General features: G+C 40.6%; 1 protein-coding gene across 1 annotated transcript in view; it reads left to right on the top strand.

The window, feature by feature from the left end:
- cftr (CF transmembrane conductance regulator) overlaps positions 1-18,009 on the top strand; it is a 37,288-nt gene extending 19,279 nt beyond the window's left edge. Inside the window, exons 12-27 of the mRNA XM_034879510.1 lie at positions 1,874-1,968; positions 3,166-3,252; positions 3,686-4,478; positions 4,685-4,813; positions 4,911-4,948; positions 5,905-6,191; positions 6,856-6,935; positions 8,891-9,041; positions 11,068-11,295; positions 12,052-12,152; positions 12,576-12,812; positions 13,592-13,747; positions 14,365-14,454; positions 15,034-15,206; positions 16,724-16,829; positions 17,583-18,009. Coding sequence (XP_034735401.1) covers positions 1,874-1,968; positions 3,166-3,252; positions 3,686-4,478; positions 4,685-4,813; positions 4,911-4,948; positions 5,905-6,191; positions 6,856-6,935; positions 8,891-9,041; positions 11,068-11,295; positions 12,052-12,152; positions 12,576-12,812; positions 13,592-13,747; positions 14,365-14,454; positions 15,034-15,206; positions 16,724-16,829; positions 17,583-17,798 — 2,967 coding nt within the window. The 3' untranslated portion in view covers positions 17,799-18,009. The remainder of the gene's footprint in view (positions 1-1,873; positions 1,969-3,165; positions 3,253-3,685; positions 4,479-4,684; positions 4,814-4,910; positions 4,949-5,904; positions 6,192-6,855; positions 6,936-8,890; positions 9,042-11,067; positions 11,296-12,051; positions 12,153-12,575; positions 12,813-13,591; positions 13,748-14,364; positions 14,455-15,033; positions 15,207-16,723; positions 16,830-17,582) is intronic.
- Positions 18,010-20,298: the final 2,289 nt, after the last annotated feature.

Raw genomic sequence — 20,298 nt, 5'->3', positions numbered from 1 at the left:
ATCAAATACATTTAAGGCTTTTTTCATGTTTGAAGACTGAAATTCTTCCGGAAAAATACAGCATTTTATGTTTTTTTTAAATGATCCTAAGTTAAAATCCTTAACGGCACTTTTGACAGCATCATTAGTTGTTAGTTATAGTTGTACTCATTGCTCTGTGAGACCTGTTAATTAATAGAGAGTGATGACAGACTGTGGTCATATAAATGAATTGAATTGAAGTGAATTCTCATCATTGATCACAAATAATACGATGCTAGGCAGCACAGGCTCTGTAGTAATTTTTTCAAAAAAGGTGTTACCAATAACTCTTAAAAGAACCAATTCTAAATGATCTTCCTTATAAAATCACTTTAAGAGCCTGGAAAAAAAACAGAGAGAGCAGACAAAGGTAAAATCCCCAAGGCAACCCTGACAGACTGGACTGACAACTAGGGCAGATTTCTCCAGACAGAGACGAGGCGTTTAGTGGGCTTGTGTCTGTAATTCCTTACCATTGTTGCCCCCTGAAGCACCAGACAGACTGCCATAGGGGGTCTTTGCACTGTAAACTCATCTTTTGCCCCCAGCCTGTAGCTGCCGGCCCGGCAGGTGCTTTTTGTTCAGCGTGAGACACACATGTCTTTTCTTTCTATGCTGCCTTATTTTACAAGCTGTTAAACAACCTGTTAACTTGATCCCCTATGCGCTCCTGTCAGGACAGCGGAAGCTGCCGTTAAAAGGTAGGAAGTTTTTAATGATGATAAACTTGTCCTGACACTTCATCCTTATTGATGTGGGGGTCTGTTGTCATTGTCAATTACCACCAAGCGCACTATATGACATGTGGCTGTCCCATCTGTGGTTTGTGCTTTTTGTTTCAACTTGGACAATGCATCTCTGATCATATAAACATGAACTTCTACCACATTACTTTAATTAAAAGGTTTAAAGTCATGTAAAAGATGTCTTGGTGGTGTGGCCTATTTAGTGTGTATGCCGTACTGAGAACCATTACAATGAAAAAAAATGTTTTTTAGTTAGTTCTTTTATAGGTGCAGTTTTATAAAACTCAAACAATGTATCTTTTGTGCAGATTAGAAAATAACACTCAATAAGTATCACTGCAGTGTATTTGAATCCGTTCAAAGTTTTTGAAAGAGCAGCTGCCCAGATATAATGTTCTATTTATTTATTTAGTCATTTATTTATTTAATTTTTTTACTGCAATTTGTCCAGAGGACTGCACGGGGCCCATTTTCTGCGCCTTAAAATAAAAATCTTCCAGTCTGTTAGTTCAACCTATTGTTGTGTCAAACCTTGCACAAGAGAGATTGTGTGTTGCACTTTAACCATTGAAGAAACCAAGCTTTAGTTTTGCTGTTTCTCAAAATGCAAATATTATAATAACATAATCTTTATTTTTGATTAAAACATTCCATCAGCTGGGCATTTGCCTTGTTCAGAACATCCAATTGAAGACCATCAGCTTTTATCCTAATGGGAACCATGCTGTGTTTTCATTCCAGAGTTATGTTAAAGTAGTAGATAAACGTTTGAGCTGACAGGATATCTTTAAACCATTGGCCTAGTTTCTGTAACTGTAGCAGTCAGCACGCTGGTAGTGCATCTCACCCATATTTTAGTCATCAAAGATGTACTTGGTCAGACGTTTAAGGGTGGAATTAAATACCTTGGTCACCATGTAGAAAAGAAGAAATAAGATATGCAGATGTACCGAAGAAGAGGCCGTCAGATATTTCTTACAAAGATGGTTTGACTGTACTCGGTGTCAATGTTTTGTTTGCCTTTTTGGAAAACTCTGTGTATGTATTGTACAGTTCCTCTTGCTGTTTGTATAACAGACCCTCTGACCCCTCGTTTTCCTCTCTAGGACTTTGCCTTGCTGCCTGAGAAAGACAAGACACACCTCGTCGAAGGAGGGGTGACCCTGAGCGGCGGTCAAAGGGCTCGCCTCGGCCTGGCCAGGTACTTCCTGTCACAGCATGCTTCATTTACCCCTCTTACCCGTCAGCACATTCCACCTCTGCTAATTAGTTATGATTACAGTCTTTCCTTTGTTCGATCTTTAATGTGTTGTTTTGCAATGGACACGAACAGAACATAAAAGATCAAGAGCTCAGTAGAAATAAAGATAGCACAAAATGTGATTTTTTGTGTCTTTCTAAAGATCATCAGTTTGTTTTTGAGATTATGTGGCATTACGGTTCAATGATAAAGAGTTTTTTTAAGATTATTTTTGGGGCATTTTTAGGCCTTTATTGACACGACAGCTGAAGATGTGAAAGAGGAGAGAGAGGGGGATGACATGCAGCATAGGGCCATAGGTGGGAGTCGAATCTCGGCCCGCTGCGTCAAGGAGTAAAACTCTATAAATTGGCACCAGCTCCACCAACTGAGCCATCTGGGCGCCTGTAAACAGGAGTTTAATTCCCTTTTTTTGTAGGAAAGGGAGAAAATGTCCCCTGCTCCACAGTGAATGGATCAAAAAGAGCTCCTCACGGAAAATAACTGACAGTAAAATACACCAGACGGCATTTATCTCACTTCTGCAAACTTTGTTTGTCACATTGTTTAGTTTTACAATAGATTTAGGGCCATAAACTAATCACTGTCAAGTATTAGAATTCAATGTCTTTGGCAATGCTTCAATTTACAGTGTATGTTTCCAAAATTGCAAGTAATCAAGCTTCTACTGAACATAATCATGACCTGCCCACACTGATAACCATCCCCTATCATTCTTATCTGTGTGTGTTTGTCTGCCTGCAACCACAGTAGTCATTGTGTTTTATGGTCTGACATTTTCATTGACCAGGGCTTTCTACGGCCTCAGTAGAGCTCTATTACTGCATTAAATCAGTGTGTAGGTTACAACAGTCTCTCATAATCCCATGCATTATTTATGGTTTTATTATTTATTTATTTTTGGTGTTCTAGCATCAATTTGCAGCCATTCATCTGTTTCTGGCTTCTGCCATCGCTGTTAACATTTACTGGAATTGATTTATTCTCCCAGGGAGCCGACTTCATCAGTTAAGCTGTTTTGTTATTCAATTTTCAACCCTTCTCTGTGTCTTTCTTTCTATTTTCCCTATATTCTCGATTTCTCTGACATTAACATTTTCCCAGTACAAACTTGCGTATGTGTGTTTTCTCCCTAAGGGCTGTGTATAAAGATGCAGACCTCTACCTGCTGGATGCACCTTTCACCCACCTGGACATCGTGACAGAGAAAGAGATCTTTGAGAAGTGTGTATCCCAACAGAGAGTCTTTCATGTGGAGGAGGTGGGGGTGGTTAAGCTGAAAGTTTTAGGTTGAAGGTCAAGGTTATCTCTTGTTGTCTCAGACACATGTTGTCTCGGGTTGACTGTGGTGAGTCACGGCTGCTCGATCACACTGCATCCTTATCGGGATTTGCAAGTAGAACAAAAGGGAATTATCATTTGATATAATGTGGACTTTGGCAATCTTTTAAAGTGGAAATGCAGGCAAAAACATTTTTGTTATACAGGAAAGAATGAACAGAGTTATGGTAATAACACATTAGTTAGTAGCTCGTTCACTTTGAGTTCTAGTTTGACCCTAGTCAGGCTTGGTATAAAAATACAACAACTAAAGGATCTAAAAGTTGATAAATAAATTGATATTTTTTAAATCAACATTTTCTGTATCACTGCACAGATGTGTCTGTAAACTGATGGCATCCAAGATACGCATTGTGGTCACCAGCAAGTTGGAGCATCTCAAAAGAGCAGACAAAATCCTTCTGCTGCACAACGGCGACTGCTACTTCTACGGCACCTTCTCAGAGCTGCAGGACAAGCGGCCTGACTTCAGCTCCCTCCTCCTCGGCATGGAAGCTTACGACAACATCAACGCCGAGCGCCGCAGCTCCATCCTCACAGAAACTCTTCGCAGGGTCTCCATTGATGAAACCGCTGGCTTCCGAGGCCCAGAGACCATTCGGCAGTCGTTCCGCCAGCCACCTCCTCCGCTGATCGTCTCCGGATCCCAAGGTCATCCGGGAGGTGATGGCTACCCAGAAAAACGCAAACAGTCCCTCATTCTAAACCCTCTGGCAGCTGCTCGCAAGTTCTCCTTCATCGGGAACTCCCAGCAGTCAAATACTCCCCAGTCCACGACGATAGAGGACGGGGTTCGTGAACTCTCTGAGAGGAAATTCTCTGTAGTACCCGAGGATGATCAAGTGGAGGAGGTGCTCCCCAGAGGGAACTTGTACCATAATGGGTTGCAGCACCTTAACGGGCAGCGGCGCCAGTCTGTCCTGGCGTTCATCACCAACGCTCAGGGCCATGCGCGCAGAGAGCAGATGCAGATGCAATCCTCCCTCAGAAAAAAGCTGTCCATCACGCCGCAGTGTGACCTGGTGTCCGAGCTGGACATATACGCCCGCCGCCTCTCCAAAGACAGCGTTTATGACATTAGTGAGGATGTGGATGAAGAAGACATGGAGGTAGAGCTTTAGTAGACCCTTTTTCAAGACATATTAAAGTGCATGAATAGACATGTTTTTATGTTTAGACTTCCAGAATAATTGTTTTCTTCATTCTTATTATCATGACATGTGGACACTAACAACATGTACTTTACTTCACGTTAAAGTTTGTCTGGACACATTGTCTGGTAGTCTGTTTGGTAAAAGAGCCTGCTTCTTCACAGCAATGCTTCGCAGATGAACGTGAGAACATCTTTGAAACTACCTCATGGAGTACGTGCCTACGCTACATCACCACCAACCGGAGCTTAGTCTACGTCCTTATTTTTATTGTCTTGGTCTTTGTCATTGAGGTAAAGTCACAATATTATTATTATTTTTTTTACATACTTGAATTTTATTTTATTAAACAATTAACAATACTTATTTTTCTTTTCTTTCCACTGATAGGTTGCTGGTTCAGCCATTGGCATTTTCTTCCTTACTGAGTAAGTGTCATGTTTTATGTTCCTGAGACACTGAGACTAAAACAGAAGACAAAACAACTACCTGTGTTGTTCCAGTCTGCGCTGGAATCCTGCACAGTCTGCTTTTGCAGTATCCCCCCCCCCCCCCCCCCCCCCCCCCCCCCCCCCACAGAAATACTAAATATTCTCACGAGGGTGGCTTAATTACTTTTTAACAAACATTTAAGGCTTTTATTTTGTAATGTAAGTTCTATCCCTCTCTTTTACAAGATTAAAAAACTAAACAGTATGATATTTGTTTAAATAAATGAATTTTTATTTATGTTAAACATCTGTTAAGTCAATGAGATTCCCATTTGGTTATATTTCAGAGGAACCAGTGCTTTTAAAGGTTGATTCCTCATGGGTCTGCAGTTCGGTGTTCATATAGCGCAGAGGTTCTTAAAAATGTTTCAATAATTTACCCTCTGTGAAATATTCTCGGTGCCAAGTGCCCCGTGACCAGCGCAAAAAACCTTTTGAAAAAAAAAAACTGTATAAAGAGATACATTACAGCACTGCACCCCCCCTGTCTGATTGACTAATCAGCAGCTTTGTACTTAAAAACATTTAAATGCCACTTTAAATGTTTAAAATCTATTCCTAATTTAATTTCCTAGTGCAGTATCATTTTTCATGGAATTATACATGACTTATATCTTTTAACATATTACATTTAAATTACATATTGAAAATATCTCATATACCCCCTGCAGTGCTCCAAAGTACCCCTAGGGGTACGCTTACCCCCATTTGAGAAACACTGATAAAGCTCATGCATATCTCAGCCATTCCACATTTTTTGGAACTGTTATGTTAGAAATTCAATAGTTTTAATGGTGCAAACTAATTTTTACTCTAGTCTCCGGATTAGAACCCGGCTACACTTTAGCTTGTGTCTGTATTTCGTACTAAAATTCAGACTGTGTTTCTACCAGAAAGATCTGGAAGGACAGCACCACCCCTCAATCTCCAAACTCCATCGACGAGGAGCATCACAACGCCTCGTCGCCCGCATTCCACAGGGGAATCATTGTCACACCGACAAGCGCTTACTACATCATCTACATCTATGTGGCCACATCGGAGAGCGTGCTGGCCTTGGGATTCTTTAGGGGCCTCCCGTTGGTGCACACATTACTCACTGTGTCCAAAAGACTGCATGAACAGATGCTTAGTGCTGTTCTACGAGCCCCCATGGCTGTGCTCAACACCATGAAGACAGGTGATTGCTTTCAGTTTACTTTCTTAATACTGTATATATATATATATATATATAAATATATATATATATATATATATATATATATATATATATATACATAATTTTTTTAGATATATATTTATAGCTTCTATTTGAAAAAAATATGTGTATATATTATTTTATTTTTTAATTATATATATATATAGTTATATATATGGTGTTTTTAACTAGTCAAAAGTGCAAATGTCATAACTGTTGTGGTGAGGGCTGGGTTAAATTATTTGACTTTGTTTTGAGTGATCTGAAATCGATAAATAAAATCCCGAAATCGATCTTTTAATATATGCCTTTCCACCATGAAATATAAGTAAAATGACTTTAAACTAACTTTTTGGGGTCAATTCTTAATTCTCTGAGAATCTCTCTTATATCCAAGTATATTGGCATATTAACTAACATTTCCCAAACCTAATGGATATAGAAAGTGTAATTGGCCCTGGACCTTGTGACTCTGAATCAAATAGATTTAGGAAATCATTGGTGATACCCAGTCCTAGTTGTAGTACAGTATACATGTATTCACCTGCAGACCCACATCTGTTTGCCAGATAAAATTCAATGCTGGTGTTGTATTTTACTACATTTTCTTTGTCCTAATTTCTTTGCTTGTTGTTTCCTCTTTCAGGCCGGATAATGAACAGATTCACCAAGGACATGGCCACCATAGATGACATGCTGCCTCTGGTGCTGTTTGACCTCATACAGGTATTTTACACAATGGATGGTGTAACACAATATTTTTAATAAAGTTTCAAGGTTGTATTAGTCACACACTCAACATACTGTACCTACATTGTGCAGTGGGATGCTGGTTTGCCTCCTCCAGTACTCCAAAACATCTCCAACAATTACATGTATGACAAAGATGTTATGTGTAGTTACATGCCAAATTATATATTTAAGCCTCTGAACACCCACACAGGGGATTTCAGTTGTTCTGCCTGATTAGTCCTCTGCTGAGGTTGAAAGTCTGCCAGAGCTTTGATGGTAATTTATTATGTCACAAATCTCACCTACCAATAGAAATGATAAAAGTCGTTTGTCTTGCCCTAACAGGTGCAACAAAGCTAAAAGGAGAACAAATGTCATAAATCAGTCTAAACACAGCCACACAGTCCTGGGAACAGGTCTAATCAGCCATACTAACTGAAAACACTTGTGTTGGTCTTCAGAAAAAAAAAATATCGTATTGGTATCTTCTTCCTGGAAATACGTCTGAAAAAATTACGTCTTGTATTTGTAGTCTAGACTTTCAACTGTTCAAGTCGCAGAGGCTGATTTTAGAACGTAAGGCGTGTCACTTGTTTCAACAGCCAATAGAAAAACGTCAGCTGGTAAAGTCAGCTATAAACTATAGAAATAAAATGTTCCATAATCCATTTTATTTTAATGTTACAAACATCTGGTCAAAATGGCAGAGTTTCAGATGGAACCTCAACGACCACCCAAAAGCACGGTAACGTTATGCAAAAGCAAGATAGAGAGCGTCTGAAGAGGGAGACTTCCCAGCAGCGTTAGAACAAAGCAGTGAAGATGATTCATCACTAGAAGTGTAACTGTAGTAAGCATCTCACTATCACTAACATTATCCATGTTCATATTTAGATGCAACAAACGATATATCCAGCTACAAAAAGCCTAAAAGTCGGAAGTTAGAATGGGAGTACAGGCGTTGTCATGGAGATAAAACACCGTCTAAAAATGCAAACAGACAGAAAAAATCTTACCGCAGGCCTCAAAGCGGCTGCTTCCACGAGATTGACAGGAGAGTGTGTGTGCCTATGGGATTTAAAAACAGAATGATGGATGCCCATTACCCAGAGTAGTCATTCAGCTGAAATATTTACCACAATCTGACACTTTTCTCTGTAAATGTGACACTTTCCTCTATAAAATATATTGAAAATATTATTTTACTTAAAAGATGTTAAAAACAACAACCTACCTTGTTTCATTCAATGTGTTTTTATTAGAATTATTTTCAAATAAAATTATTTTCTTTATAAAAACAAGATTTGGTCTTCAAAAACTATTTTCCCCAAAAATGAGTCATGAATGAGGTGGGTCGTCTTATAATCAGACCAATTTTTAGCACCTCCATTCTGGACCTATGATTGCGGTTAGCTCCGCCCTGACCGGAACAGTAATATTTAGTAGTAATAATGTAACATAGGAGCGACATGGCTTCACATTCAAATTTCCATTTTTGTATTTAACTCCTACTTGACAAAGATCTAACAAAACAAGGCCCAAATAGAGCAAGGGCCTTAGTGTTTGTAAAATGTAACTGAATGTTAGGCTGGTTTGAACTCATGTTTACAAATGGATTGTGGTGGCACCTGGATTGTGGTTTTAACTGCTGCTGTGGTCCCGCTCAATGCCCACAGCTACTATTATTATTTGTATTAGTCATAGTTCTATTATCTTCATTGTTACTATAATTATACCCATTGCTATAATTATGAGTCATATTTCTATAATTGTTATAGTTAGGTATTATTGTACTTGCTGTGTGTGTGTGTGTGTGTGTGTGTGTGTGTGTGTGTGTCTCTCTCTCTCTCTCTCTGTCTCTCTCTCTCTCTCTCATGTTAATAAAGAAATAAAGTAATTTTTTCTAACTTGTTGTACACTGATAATTCTTTCTTCTGCTCTCACCACAGCTCACCTTGATTGTTACGGGTGCCATCTTTACTGTGTCCATTATACGGCCTTACATCTTCATCGCTGCCATCCCATTGGCTGTCATCTTTGTTATACTCAGAAAGTACTTCCTACGAACTGGACAACAACTCAAGCAACTGGAGGCTGAAGGTGAGAGTGTGGCATGAATTGTGAATGTGTGACATTACACCTACATATTAGTTATGACTTTTTCACTGCAAAGAGACATAAGTACCAGAAAGGACAAGCATGCACATGCTGCTTCTCATCATAGCATTGCATGGGAAGTTGAGTACTGACCTTTTCATACAAAAGAAAAATAAACAATGTAAATCTAAACAAAATATGGTGGAATTTGGGTGGAACATGATGGATGCATATAATTATCTTAATTTTCAAATGTGGATTTACCTAAAAAGCGCATTCTGAATGCAAAACTCTAAATGCGTTCTCACATTGCTGTGCAGTCTTCTTCTTTTTAAAATGGGTCTTGCTGACTTGTTTGAAAATGTCCATCTTGCTAAAGTATCTCTGAGTAACAAGCTGAATTCTTACGATAGCGATTGCTCAAATCTACTCCTGAAGATGAATTGAAAATTCATGAAAGTTTAAAATGTTTGATGTCTCTTTTATTTAAAGACATAGTGAGGGTAAGAGTTAAGAAAAATAACAAAAAGTAGAGAGGGGGCGGGACAGCCTCTGTCATCGTGTCTGCTAGCCGGGCTGGTGGATGGCCCGGGCCAAGGGGGCAAAGGTCTCGCTGAGGGGAACGAACACATGACAGAGGAAAGGTTGAAGGAGAGGATGGATGGGCTGCCTCAGAGGGGCGGGAACAGTTTAAGGAAGTGAGGCAGGGCAAATAAAGTAACTTAGTCTCCAATTAACAAAGAGTTGCACATTAGACAATTGTTTTTGCTCATTTGAGGTTATTTTGTCTGGGTTTACTCTTTGGGTATACATCTAGTGGACTTAGTCTGTAAGTAATAGAATAGAATGCCTAAATTGTCATGCATATAACAACGAAATTCCAATTGCACTTTCCCGGTTGGTGACAGATGACGTGACAAGACAACATAGTAAAACCTGAATTAAGACATAATAAAAAGAGACCTGCTTTAGACTAAACCTTGACCTAGACTAAAGTCTTGTAATAAATGATGTGTTCCAGGAAACGTTCCAGTTTGATTTCATTCTCAGATAGATTAAAGGATCAGTTCATCCTGCCAAAGTGGATAAGCCCAATGAATGGATATTTCTTTCAAGAAAGCACAGTGTCAACTGTTTTCATGGGGACTATTTAATTCAGTAGAACGTATTTCCAATGAAAGCTGTTATAGTCATCGTTCTTGTTCCATGTGGACGTTGAATGCACAGACATGCGTTTTGCTTTTGTCAGTGGACTAATTAGACTAATCTTTGCTGTTCTTTATACTGCGGTGTAACAGTTGACTACGACAACCTTTTAGTTCCTTAAAAGTTGTTTCATGAACTAAAAAGTCCCTTAAACTTTGGGTTTAACGCTTGAGTTTCAGAGCTGATTACATAATTACAATGACTACATAATTTGAAGATTTACAATAGTGTTTATCAAGATACCCAAAGACATTTGCATATATTAGACCACAGAACATAGTCCTAGGGTGTTAGCCAGCAGTGCAGTTCAGCACTGTACAGCCAGAGGATGAAAAAACAGGTCAGTGGACTGCTGACGAAGTTGCCACTGTGTGTGTTTTTGACTTCCCTGCTCTGCTCTTGAGTTTGTCCCTGATTGTGTGTTTGGGTGATGACAGCAAGGTCTTTCCGGAGCACGTCGGGGTCAGACAGATGAGCCGAGCTGGGATTTCCTCCAACCCCATCCTGGTGTTGCTCTCTTTGGTGTCACAGGCACAAAGTTCAACAAATACAGTGGAAATTATCTATACTCAATTGTTAATTGGAAGGTTTTTACATTTTGGTTTGGTTATAGTTTATGGAGATAGTCAAATTTCTCTGCAATACTATGTCATCTTTTCAGTGTGCAAACAACTCATTTAATCTCTCATTCAGTGGATATGGTAAGGTGTTTAAGTAGGCATTTAGCCTATGAGACCATTTGGCGGTTAGGGGCAAAAGAAAGGCATCTTTCTGTGAGTTAGAGAGTACTTCAACAATACGTGTCCTCTCTCCTCTCCTGCAGCTCGCAGCCCTATCTTTTCTCACCTCATCATCTCGCTGAAGGGCTTATGGACAATTCGAGCGTTTGGACGTCAGAGCTACTTCGAGACGCTCTTCCACAAGGCGCTCAACACTCACACGGCCACCTGGTTCCACTACTTGTCCACACTGCGATGGTTCCTCTTTCGCTGCGATATGATCTTCGTCTTGTTCTTCAGCGCCGCCGCCTTCATCGCCGTAGGAACCAACCGTGAGTGACCATTAAGGCTTGCATGTAGTGATTTAGGATAGGAGTTTCAGATGATAAGCAGACTTGTTTAATATCTAGAGCACAGTATATGTAGGTTTATACACTACGTTTTAACAGAATTGTAGACTTTTCTCAACCTATACATAACAATACCTATACCAAATACAGTGAGGAAACTTCATGAGCTGTGATTGCAGCAAACCTCAGTTTACAAGGACGCTGTCTTTCTGTCAGTAGAGCCTTCAGGGAAACAGGAGCAGCAGCTGCTTGTACACATACATTCCACAAATGAGTAGTTGGTTAGTTAACATTATTATTTCCAATGAGCTTATCCGGCAAAGAAGCCTCAGCCTTATCGGTGTGTAACAGTGTGTGTGAGTCAGATATCAGGATCATAACAGACAGTTTGTCTGTAAAAACTAATCAAAGTGTTGGAATGCCACCGGATAAAATGTCATGTACAAAAGGAAGCCTGTGTGTATTCAAATAAATGAATAGGAAACACAAGTGCACACACACACACACACACACACACACACACACACACCCAACCACACCGGTTGCGTCATACCCTGTGTTTATGTTGAGAGCAGATTAAATGGTCATTTCACAGCTCATTATTTCCAATAGAGCAAGTAGCAGAGCTGTATTACCTGACTGCTGCACTGACATCAGAGAGAGCAGCTTTGATTGGACAATATTGAAGACTGTGTGTGTGTCCTGTGCTGTGTGTGCATGGGTGTGTGTGTTCTACAGAGGACAAACCAGGGGAGGTTGGCATCATCGTGGCCCTGGCCATGCTCATACTGGGGACTTTCCAATGGGCTGTCATCACCAGCATCACTGTAGACGGACTGGTAAATGGCGCACACAGACACACACACACACACACACACACACATAAACACACACACACACAGACACACACACACACACACACACACACCCCTATCATCGTTTGAATCATAGTAAGACTTGACATGCATTAAATTACCGCATCACACAGCAGCTAGTCCTCAACCTTCACAACGTTTTCCCACACCACTCCACTTCACCTCACTGTTCGTTACACCAACTCCCGGCTGAAGTTCATGTCAAGTTCAAAATTAGTTTGGCTTAGCGCAGCACCCAGTGGTGGTCTAAGGTTATAGAAGACCAGCTTAGAAATAGTTTTGGAAATTCCTGCCAACAACTCCATGGAGAACCACGTAACTGTTTTTATACAGGGTAACTCGCTGTGACCTCCAGCTCTCCTCACCCTTGGTCTATTCCCCTCTCAGATGCGTTCAGTGGATCGGGTGTTCAAGTTCATCGACCTGCCGTCAGAGGAGCCGCTGGCAGCCAAATCTAGTGGTGGATCTAGTGGAGGCCCCGACCTGGTCATTGACAACCCTCATGCCCAGGACTGCTGGCCCAATTGTGGCCAGATGGATGTCAAGGGCCTCACTGTCAAATACACGGAGGCTGGACGGGCCGTCCTCAGCGACATCTCCTTCTCTGTGGAGGGAGGGCAGAGCGTAAGTCCTGAGTGACGGGTAAAGAGTCTGTATGACTGGATTTAAATGAAACTCGGTGAAGTGATGCATGTTAGCTCTGCCTTATTGGAATTTAACCCATCAAAGCACTGCTTTGCCTGAGAGGCACTGCAATTAAGGGTCCTAAAAAAAGGTTATAACAAGGTGACAAATCAACCTGCCTTAAGGATGAGTTACATGTGGTGACAAGTTTACTGCTTGGTTTTTGTTTGAAGCTGGTGCGCGGGACATTTACATATAAAAGAACATCTGTTATTCTCAAGAGCTAAATAAGTTCACACAATAATGATGAAGCCTTTTTGTCGTAAGGGAAAGCACTCTTTATTTCAAAGTATATTGGAGTTGTAGTGTCTTTGGCAACTTTACCGCTCTAAATCACCAGAAGTTATGCGTTTTACATCAACCAGCCAGAACCAAAGGGGAAAGAAAGAGGGAGGAGGAGTTCCTTTCACAATGCCATGAGTATACTTGTATTTACTTGTATCCATATTTATTGAATACTGTACAATATGTGTACATGCAGTATATACAGAATGCATATAGGTATGCATGCTTAGATAGATGCCTTAAAGACAACAGCTACAGAACTAACTGAAAACTGGTGAATGAGTTAATAAAGCTTTCTAATTAACTGAAAAGCAACAAGTAAGTAAAATGTTTTTGTTCCGTGTGTGTGTGTGTGTGTGTGTGTGTGTGTGTGTGGCTGTGTGTGGCTGTGTGTGGCTCTGTGTGTGTGTGTGGCTGTGTGTGGCTGTGTGTAGATGGGTCTGCTGGGTCGAACAGGATCAGGGAAGAGCACCCTACTCTCGGCTCTGCTGCGTCTCGCCTCCACTGATGGAGAAATCTCCGTTGACGGCGTCTCCTGGAGCTCCGTCTCCCTGCAAACATGGAGGAAGGCCTTTGGGGTGGTGCCGCAGGTACGTATGTGACTGCTGAGCCGTTTAAAAAAAATACATATAGCATACACAAGGTTGCTGGTTTAAATTTTAAAAAAGGAGTCTGAGAGAATAGAATATGAAAAGCTGATATCAGTAGCATGGTAACACGGACATGCAGCCCAGAAAGCAAGAAAGGGGATTTAAAAGTTAGAACAATTCAGAATTCACCTGTAGAGAATGAATTCTGGCACAACCGCCAAATCTTCCTACTGTTTAAACTACATCGTTTTGGGTGTGACTCAATCATTTTTTCCAAAATGTGGTGCATTTCATTGTAAAAGAAAAGCAATTAGTACAAGTTTGTTATTTCATCAGGAAAAGAGACAAAGGTCTGCATGATATGAATCACCTTTTATCTTTCTTAGCCATGAACAGAAACTTGAATGGGTCATTGACCAAGTTGTGAGATATTTCTGACTCGGAGAAAAGATTATTTTATTTCCAAAATTTAAATGCATGAAAATGCACAATTACTGTCATTGTAATCAATCCAAATTACTGTTATTGTTAGAGCTACCTTACTCATTTCAAGGCAACCTTTAATCCAATCCCTTGCCTGTGTGATAAAATGTTCTGTCTGGTTTGTTTTTGAGCAGAAAGTCTTTATTCTGACCGGCACGTTCCGGATGAACTTGGACCCACACGGACGTTACAGCGACGAGGATCTGTGGAGGGTCGCAGAGGAGGTGAGGCTCCGTTTCCTCTCTTCCTCTTTTCCTCTTTTCCTCTTTTCTTCTGCTGTTCTTAGAATTCTTGCCATGATTGGAAGGTTAGTCTGTAACCAATCAATTGGAGGTAATGAAACTTTTGACCTTTTTTTGGGAGTTGTAGTATTTTTTAGTCACAGTTTGCCGTGGATTTTCTCCTCACACCAATAGAATTCATTAAAAAATTGATGTTGGAAAAAAAAGAAATAGTATACAATGTGAATAGTTTCGGCCATCAGGATTATCCGATGCAATCATTTTGTTTGGGTGCTTTTATCAAATAAAAAAAGGGTTTTGAGCAAATCATGTTAATATTTCTCAAACCAAGCTTAATTATTAAAAAATTATTGTTTTTTTTAATCTGTACTGTACTGTACTGAAATTCAAGAATCATAACGGGCCTTTTAATGTACATCTAGACCTAGTGGTTCAGGTTTAATCCACATTCTATTGCTGCTTTCTGAATGAACCTGACCTCTAAGCTGGAAACACAAATCATGTCCCCACAGTGGTCAGTTGAGTGAATTCTAAAGTAGAATCTGTCCTGTGTGTCGCCAGGTGGGTTTGAAGTCGGTGATCGAGCAGTTTCCAGAGAAGCTGGACTTTCAGCTGGAGGACGGAGGCAACGTGTTGAGTAACGGACACAAACAGCTGCTGTGTCTCGCCCGCTCCATCCTCAGCAAGGCTCGCATCCTGCTGCTGGACGAACCCTCCGCCTACCTCGACCCCATGTTAGTATTAATGCCAAAACACTAAGTAACCTGCGTGTGTGAGCCCTAGTCATTAGGGAATAGCTAGATGGATAGATAGATAAATATACACACACACATATAACACATAAGATTAAAATTCAAAATTCAAAATCACTTAAAGAAATGCAATGACCATGATAAGGTGAGATACTATTGTAGACTGTGTGTAATGATGATGCAAAAGTGACAACGTGAACAGTGCAGTAGATCATGATAAAATATTGACTATGATTTATCATGATCGGCTGAACTGTTCAATGTGTTGAATAATGCATCATAATTACATAAATGTTCTTCTTTAAAATACAGGGGGCAGAAGTATACACACCCCTGTGTTAAATTCCCACAGAGGCAGGCAGACTTTTATTTATTGAGTTTATTTAACATTTATTTAGTAATGATACTATTTTCATTTACAATAAAAATTGTTGTCCTTAAAGGGTTACTTTTTTTTCATTTCTCTTTGTTGTCAACTTTAGCATGGGTTCCTTAACTTATGAACACCACTGTATAGTAGTATAGTTCTGTATATAGTATTATGGTAATACTATAGTAGTATGAGTAGCTTCACCTTTACCAGCTGCAACAAAAGTGACTGATGCATCAATAATTATAATCCAATAATATGAGTGATTATTAAAGGGGCCGTTCTGCATAATTACTATTTTTTCAACTTTAAGTTAATTTTGATGCTTTTAATTTTACTTTCTCCTTTTACACTGTACTTTTTATTAGATTTATATGCAGGACTTTTACTAGTAACAGAGTTGTTCTACTCTGTGGTACTGCCAAATGTACCACTACTACAACACATTTACATTAAGGTCTGACTTCTAATGTTACAGCATTTAAATGTTTGAGAATGTAAACCACTTGGTAAGTAAACCTGCAGACAGGCTCGGATATGACTGAGTTTACTGTAGATCTGTTTCATGTCCCGAGCAGCCTCAGATAGATTTAGGCCACACTGATAAAAGCAGTGCACGCTGCGTTCATCCTGTCTGCCTATATCACTGCAGTCTCTTTGATCTGTCTTTTTTGCTCCCTGTGTGGTTTTGTAGACTCTATGTGGGCACTCGAGAAGCATGCGGTGCCTCATACTGCAGCTTAAACACAGCTGATAGCTGAAAGTGATCCAGGGTTTGTGTGTATTTCCTTTTGTGTGCGTTTGTGGCAGCTGAAGTCACCCAAATCTGACATGTGTGGTGTTCCTGTCACTGCATATGGTGACAATCTAGAGTGCTTATAGTAATTCTGACCCACTGCTTCTGTGTGTAACCATACGTGCAGAGGGGTGTTCACTGAGATAAATGAAGCCTATAATGAGCAATCAAGTTTAACCTGAGGCCAACGCTGCCTGCTCTTTTATGTCGGCCTCAACAGGAACAAAACACTGAGCTAATGAGTGCTTGCAGTAGAAAGAGACAGCCTTTGATGATGATGAGGATGATGAGGATGATGACGGTGTGTGTGTGTGTGTTTTTCTGTGTGAGCAGAACGTTACAGGTCCTGAGGAAGACACTGAAACACTCATTCTCTAACTGCACGGTCATCTTATCAGAACACAGAGTAGAGCCGCTGCTGGAGTGTCAATCATTCCTGGTAAGTTTCTGGATATCATTTAGATTTTCTGCTGATGTTTTTTGTCCAGCACTGTGAAAACAAATAGACCAAAACTCTATTCACTTTTTTTAATGAGTGAAGGAAATCAAGCGAGTGAAGAAAGATTGGTGTTTGTGTAAGTAATAGACTCATCCCACTGTGTCCGAACGTCCACTCTGGAAAGAGTCCGCTTTATTTTCCTAACAACTCAAAACCAGTTCAGCTCCAACCCTGTTCACGACCACAAAATGTCTCTGTTTCCTGTCACTCTCTACTGTCAAAAAGAAAAAAAGCTAGAACAATTGTCCTTTATTAAACAAAGCATGTTTTTGTCTTGGAATGGACACACATCTTGCCAGCGGTCTCACTTTAACACCATTCAGCACCTTTCATCCATTCATAGCTGCACTGTTACCTTACAGTATAATATGTATAATGTATAATATATCAACAAAAAAAACTCCCCACACACTTTTTATTTTAGTTACTGTTTGCAGGTATTGTATATTTCTTCTCTTTTTATTTTGCCTTAAAGGCTCTTAGCCACTGTAACAGAACAATTCCCCTCTGTGTAACTAAAAGGTGTTTGTCATCAAACAAAAAGTTCTGCATATTACACAATTTAGGACAACACAAACACACACACACACACACTCACGCAATGTAGCTTTGTTCTGTACAAATCCAGCAAGAAGACTCAGGATTAAAACCCCAGAGAACCAGTAACCAAGTCCTCGTTCCTCCCGTCTGTAGATGATCGAGGGCAGCTCCATGAAAAGCTACGACTCCATCCAGAAGTTGCTGAATGAGACGAGTTACCTGAAGCAGGCCATGAGCCCTGCCGACCGCCTCCACCTCTTCCCGACTCTTCACCGGCTCAACTCCAGCAAGAGGGTGGCGCCGCAGACCGCCAAGATCTCGTCCCTGCCAGAGGAAGCTGAGGACGAAGTCCACGACACTCGCCTCTAACCGGCCAGGCACACAAACACACACACACTCCCCTAACTCCAACGGACAAAGCAAAGATTTGGATATTGATGATTTTGGGCCAAATGTGAACATGTTTGAGCCATTATTTCGCCAAATGACCAGTGAAACAGCATCTCAATCACTATGGGACACTAAAACTAAATATTCTATTCAATAGTAGGAGAATTCACTAAAATTAAAAAAGTATATACTGTATATATTCTCTTTTATAAGGGCCTTAGTGGTCCCCTAACACCATATCTGAAGTCTCTTCAATTATCTTCAAATTCAGCCTTGGAGCAGAATTCCAGCCACTAGAGCCAGTCCCACAATGAGCTTTCCTTAGTATGTGCCATTTCTGTGTCTGTAGCTATTGAGCCAGAGAGAGGGGGGGGTAAAGTGGAGGCTGGAGGTGTGGCCTTGACCAACTGCCACTTTGCTCATTTGAAAGCCGTGATGTCTCTCTCTCATGGGTGGGCTAAATTCTCTGGGCGGACAAAGCAGAGAAAGGGGAGGTGACCTGTCCCCTTATGACCTCATAAAGGGGATATATTCCTGATCAGCCCATCTGAGCTTTCATTTTCTCAAAGGCAGAGCAGGATACCCAGGGCTCGGTTTACACCTGTCACCATTTCTAGCCACTGGGGGACCACAGGCAGCTGTGGAACTCATATTAATGTTAAAAAACTTCATGCAGTGATATTTCAATGCCAAGGGAACTTTAAACCATTTCAATCAATTTCATTTATTTCTCACACAAAATTGTGCAAGGTGCAATTCCAGTGAAACATATTCTCGTCAGTTCCTTAAACTTCTGCGTGATTCATCATGAAGCAGAAGAAGGACCTCCAGGATTCAGCCAAGTCTCAGCAAAGGGACACCACCCTACCTGACCCCCTGACATCCCTCTGGACACCGGCAGAGCCACGGTCGCCTGGGATGCTCAGCAGGGTAGTCACAGTTGGTGTTTAATTCCTCCACACTTGCCTCGGTGCCCCTCTGATATAGATGGAGATGGACGCAGGAATTGTCTTGCTTGTCCCCGTAGTCGGGATTGTAGCCGTGGAGCAGGAGACAGGTGAGCTGATTCCCCCGTCCTGATGAGAGACTTGTAGTCATTAGATGGCCGCAGCGATGGCCTTGCTAATTTGAGGTAATCTACTCCACCTTTTTATAGGTGTTAACTCGGATGTTTACATTTGGATACTTCACCGGCCAGGTGGCTAGCCAGCCAGGAAGGAGGTTATCAGAGTCAGAAGGGGACCCGGAAGTTGATTTCCCAACTCTCATGAGGCACTCATAGCCCCGTTCCATCAGCATCCACCGTCAACAACATAAAGCATTGATATTTCTAAAATGGACAATTCAGCATAAATTTTGTGGAGCTGACGGAGAAGTGACTGGAGAGGTCCGCACTCTCAGCCTAGGTTGAGGGATGTCATTTCTGGTCACAGCATGGTGTGACGCCCGTTGCTCGGTTTGCCGCCAATGCGGCCATCGCAAAAAACAGGAAACCTGAGGACGTTACCATTAGTCAATGTGCTTTTCTAGCACGTTTCTAGTGCCTTTTACACGTTTCAGTCAGTCAGGTGCTTTTTGGGGATGCTGGGGACTCTGAGGGTTGCCCCAGCTGAGATAACCCTCAAAAGGTTACTCCTTTGAAACAAAAGTATTGTATTGTATCATATTTCTTTTCATACTTGTTTTAAAAAAACTTAAAAATGTTCATTGGTTTCAACTAAGGGATTATTTTAAGATAATAGGTTTTGTTCTGAACAACCAGCTCAGACTGAACACTACATAGCGGCCACTGTAGAGGTTTGCTCAGAAAGCACATTCATTTATCATATGCACGTAATCCAATCCTCTTCAGGTAGCTGGAAGGAATCAACATTGCAGATAATACTGCACAAAAAAGAGTAATCTTTTAAAAGAGTAGGCTATATTGATACATTTGAAAACGTTGTTGTTCACACAGCCTCTGTCCCCGTTAAAGGGCAATCCACACGGGATTATATGTTATACGTACTGTTAGTCACTCGGACAACCATAGGTTGGAATCATTGGAGATTAACGGGATGTAATCCTCTTTTCACAACCAATAACAATTTACAGAAACAGTCCAGTTTGATTCTCACATGTTAGTTTATTAGTGTGAACCAAAAGACAAATAAAGCTGCTCTAAAATTTTAATGTTAATAATCAAACTTTTTCAATTCCAAAATAGTCAATCGCCCAACACAGGTGTTGTCATTTACCGGTATTTAATGTTAAAACACGACTTTGAGCCATTAAATAAGTATTAGATCAATATTGCTGTTGTAAACATGTAGGATTGATGAGCATAAGGCCTTTTTATACTCATTCAGTCTTTATACGAGAAACGTAAAAATGTAAAGGATAAAAATGTAATAGTGAGTTCAGTTTGGCTACGTAGTGAAACTGCTCTAAAAGTTGTCCGCACACTGACACTAAGACACACTTCACTACAAACTTTGAT

This window comes from Etheostoma cragini, chromosome 8 (genome assembly GCF_013103735.1).
Source record: "Etheostoma cragini isolate CJK2018 chromosome 8, CSU_Ecrag_1.0, whole genome shotgun sequence".
Taxonomy (NCBI): domain Eukaryota; kingdom Metazoa; phylum Chordata; class Actinopteri; order Perciformes; family Percidae; genus Etheostoma; species Etheostoma cragini.
Note: the sequence above shows the minus strand (reverse complement) of the source record. Positions and strands in the feature narration are given on the sequence as shown.